Source organism: Mastomys coucha, unplaced genomic scaffold (assembly GCF_008632895.1).
Source record: "Mastomys coucha isolate ucsf_1 unplaced genomic scaffold, UCSF_Mcou_1 pScaffold1, whole genome shotgun sequence".
NCBI lineage: Eukaryota > Metazoa > Chordata > Mammalia > Rodentia > Muridae > Mastomys > Mastomys coucha.
The window spans coordinates 85919373-85921872 of NW_022196891.1; the positions used below are offsets into that span (position 1 = coordinate 85919373).

Genomic DNA, 2500 nt, shown 5'->3' on the forward strand with positions numbered 1-2500 from the left:
TTTTTGAGGTATAGCTGTTGACGTTTGAACAGTTGTTGTTGTCTTGTTAGACATGGTCTCATGGACCCCAGGACCCCAAGATGGCCTTACACTGAACCATGTCACTGAAAATAGTGTTGCACTTCTGATCTTTCTGCTCTGCCTCCCTAACTTTGCCATCATGGGTGTGCACCACCAACTGGTTTCCGTGGTGCAGACTGGAGAGCGTATTAGGCAAGCTCTCGGCCAACCGAGCCATATCCGTGACCTGCTTGCACATACCCAGTCTAGCTCTGGGAGAAAGGAAGGCTATGGCTGTTTCAGACTTCACGAGAGCACAAGAGACAAATGATATACCTCAGACGAAGACAGGCAAGGGCTTACGCAGCCCTTACCAAGAATCGCTCATCTGGGATGTCACTACATTTCCCATCTCCCTTGTGAATTTCTAGAGCTTTCTCTCCAGGACCTTTTACTGTAGCTAACCTACTTGTGCAACATGATGTGATCATCACAAAGGGACAGGAGGTTCTGACAGAAACCTGATCTTTTTTTTTTTTTTTTTTTTTTTAATGGAGTGCGGGCAGAGTCTGGCCCAGCTGAATGATTTCCGAACACTTCCTCTAGTGTGTTCATTTCCTAATGAGTGCCTGGTGCTCTTGGTAAGAAGGACCCTCATCGCACATCTAAATCACCTTGGTGGCGAAATGTTACCTTTACGGTGGCTCCTTCACTGAAACTGCCCAAGTCTGACGTTTTTATACCAAGCTTTACGGCTGCCTCAGTTTTCTTCCCTTTTTTTATTTGATATTCATATATAACATTTTATTGTTGCAGGAATGCTGTGTTGTGGGCAGGATTACGTGAATATGTCAGATGCCATATGCTGTTCAGCCTCCAATGGAGAGTCTAAAGCACACGTTAGAAAGGATGACTCCATGCCAGTGAAATGCTGCGGCACTGAACTTATTCCGGAGAGCCAGCGATGCTGTGATGGAGTTGGATATAATCCTTTGAAATATGTTTGTTCTGATGAGATTTCAGCTGGAATGGCGATGAAGGTAATTGATAGGAAGGTACTGCTCTGGCCATGGAAAGAGAAACACGTTGTTCATAACTATTTTTCTAAAATAGGAATATAAAAACTCATGTGTGCATTATTCATTTTTGCATTCTATCCATATTAATACAGAATGAGTTTGTCATGATTGATGCTAGCGCAATGAATTCTAAAGGAATCCCTAATGATTAGCTGTTCTCGGGGAAGCTTCACCCGGCGCTTCAGATGAGTGGAGGGCTGGAGGTGTGTGCTCCCAGACCGGGCACCGCCCTCCCTGGCCCCTACACAGCGTCATTTACAGCCCTGGGTGCTATGGCTGCCAACTGTGATGTTTCATCTCAACTGTCAACCTCCTGTGAATTAGAATTATCAAGAAACACACCTCTGAGTGTGTCTATGGGTGTGCTTTCCAGAGGAAATGGCTGAAGATGTGACACTCACTTTGGGGTGTGTTTGTAAGGGGATGGTGGAGGGGTAGGCAACACTGTTCTATGGGATGGGCAGAGAGTGAGCTGAATAGCTGCATTCACCTCTGTTTCCTCACGGAAGACCTGTTTTCTCATTATCTAACTTCATGAAAGTGTGCCTTTCTGTGGGCTTACGATGATTCACAGTAAGTCCGGTGGTCTCCGAAGCATTGGAGATGGAGCACACACCCTTGCACGTGCCAGACAAGTATTTACTCCATCAGTAAGCTGCATCCCCAGCTTTAAAACGATGTAGGGGAAGGTACTATTTTATCCTGGAGTTCACCACCTTCCCTTCTGGGGAGTGCAGTTTCACAATTGGTTTGATAGTTTACTGATAATTTACTGTTACTTCTGTCTTACTTTCTACCTCATAACTGGTCCTGGTCTCCTTTAATCTGTTACCATTTTCTTCTAGCTCTTCCCATCTGCTGACAAATTCCTATTTACCTCAATGAAGTGTTGCTTTCAATTTATGTTTTGACTTTTCTATTAATTATTTTAAAAATGAGAACCATTTTGTCTTCAGGGCTTTTGGGGTTGGGGAGACCATGTTTATGATTTTGATGGTAATGGTAAGTTTGCTTTTTGTTGGTTGGCTTTATTTTTTTAATGGTATTGTTTATTTAGCACAGCTTTGGCCCTTCTTTTCTTTGCTCCACTCTTGCTTGCCCTAAGCCCATTCATCTTCACTGTTTGGTCATTGCTCCCGTCATCAGAGGCTGTCTGAGGACTTGCTGTGAATGGTCACCGTCACGGGCTGCCTCTCAGTTGGAAGCATGGCAGGGTAGACACCTAGCAGGGAGCTTGTTTGCCAGGGAGCCAGGTGATTGAGAATGGAAACGAATGTCCTGTAGGACCCTAGGCCATGCTGGGAGTGGATTTGCCTAGCTGCCAGTTGTGTAGCGACTAAGGAGCCACGGGAGAGCTCCTGCTCCGTGATCTGCAGGTTTACCTTCCCCTTCCCCTTCTGCTACTTTAAATCTGGGTCCTG

The 2500-nt window shown here is 45.3% G+C and overlaps 1 protein-coding gene across 1 annotated transcript in view; it reads left to right on the top strand.

Annotated features, from left to right (window-relative positions):
• Ush2a (usherin) overlaps window positions 1–2500 on the top strand; it is a 689504-nt gene that overhangs the window by 523074 nt on the left and 163930 nt on the right. The window contains 1 exon segment of the mRNA XM_031338301.1: window positions 817–1040. Coding sequence (XP_031194161.1) covers window positions 817–1040 — 224 coding nt within the window.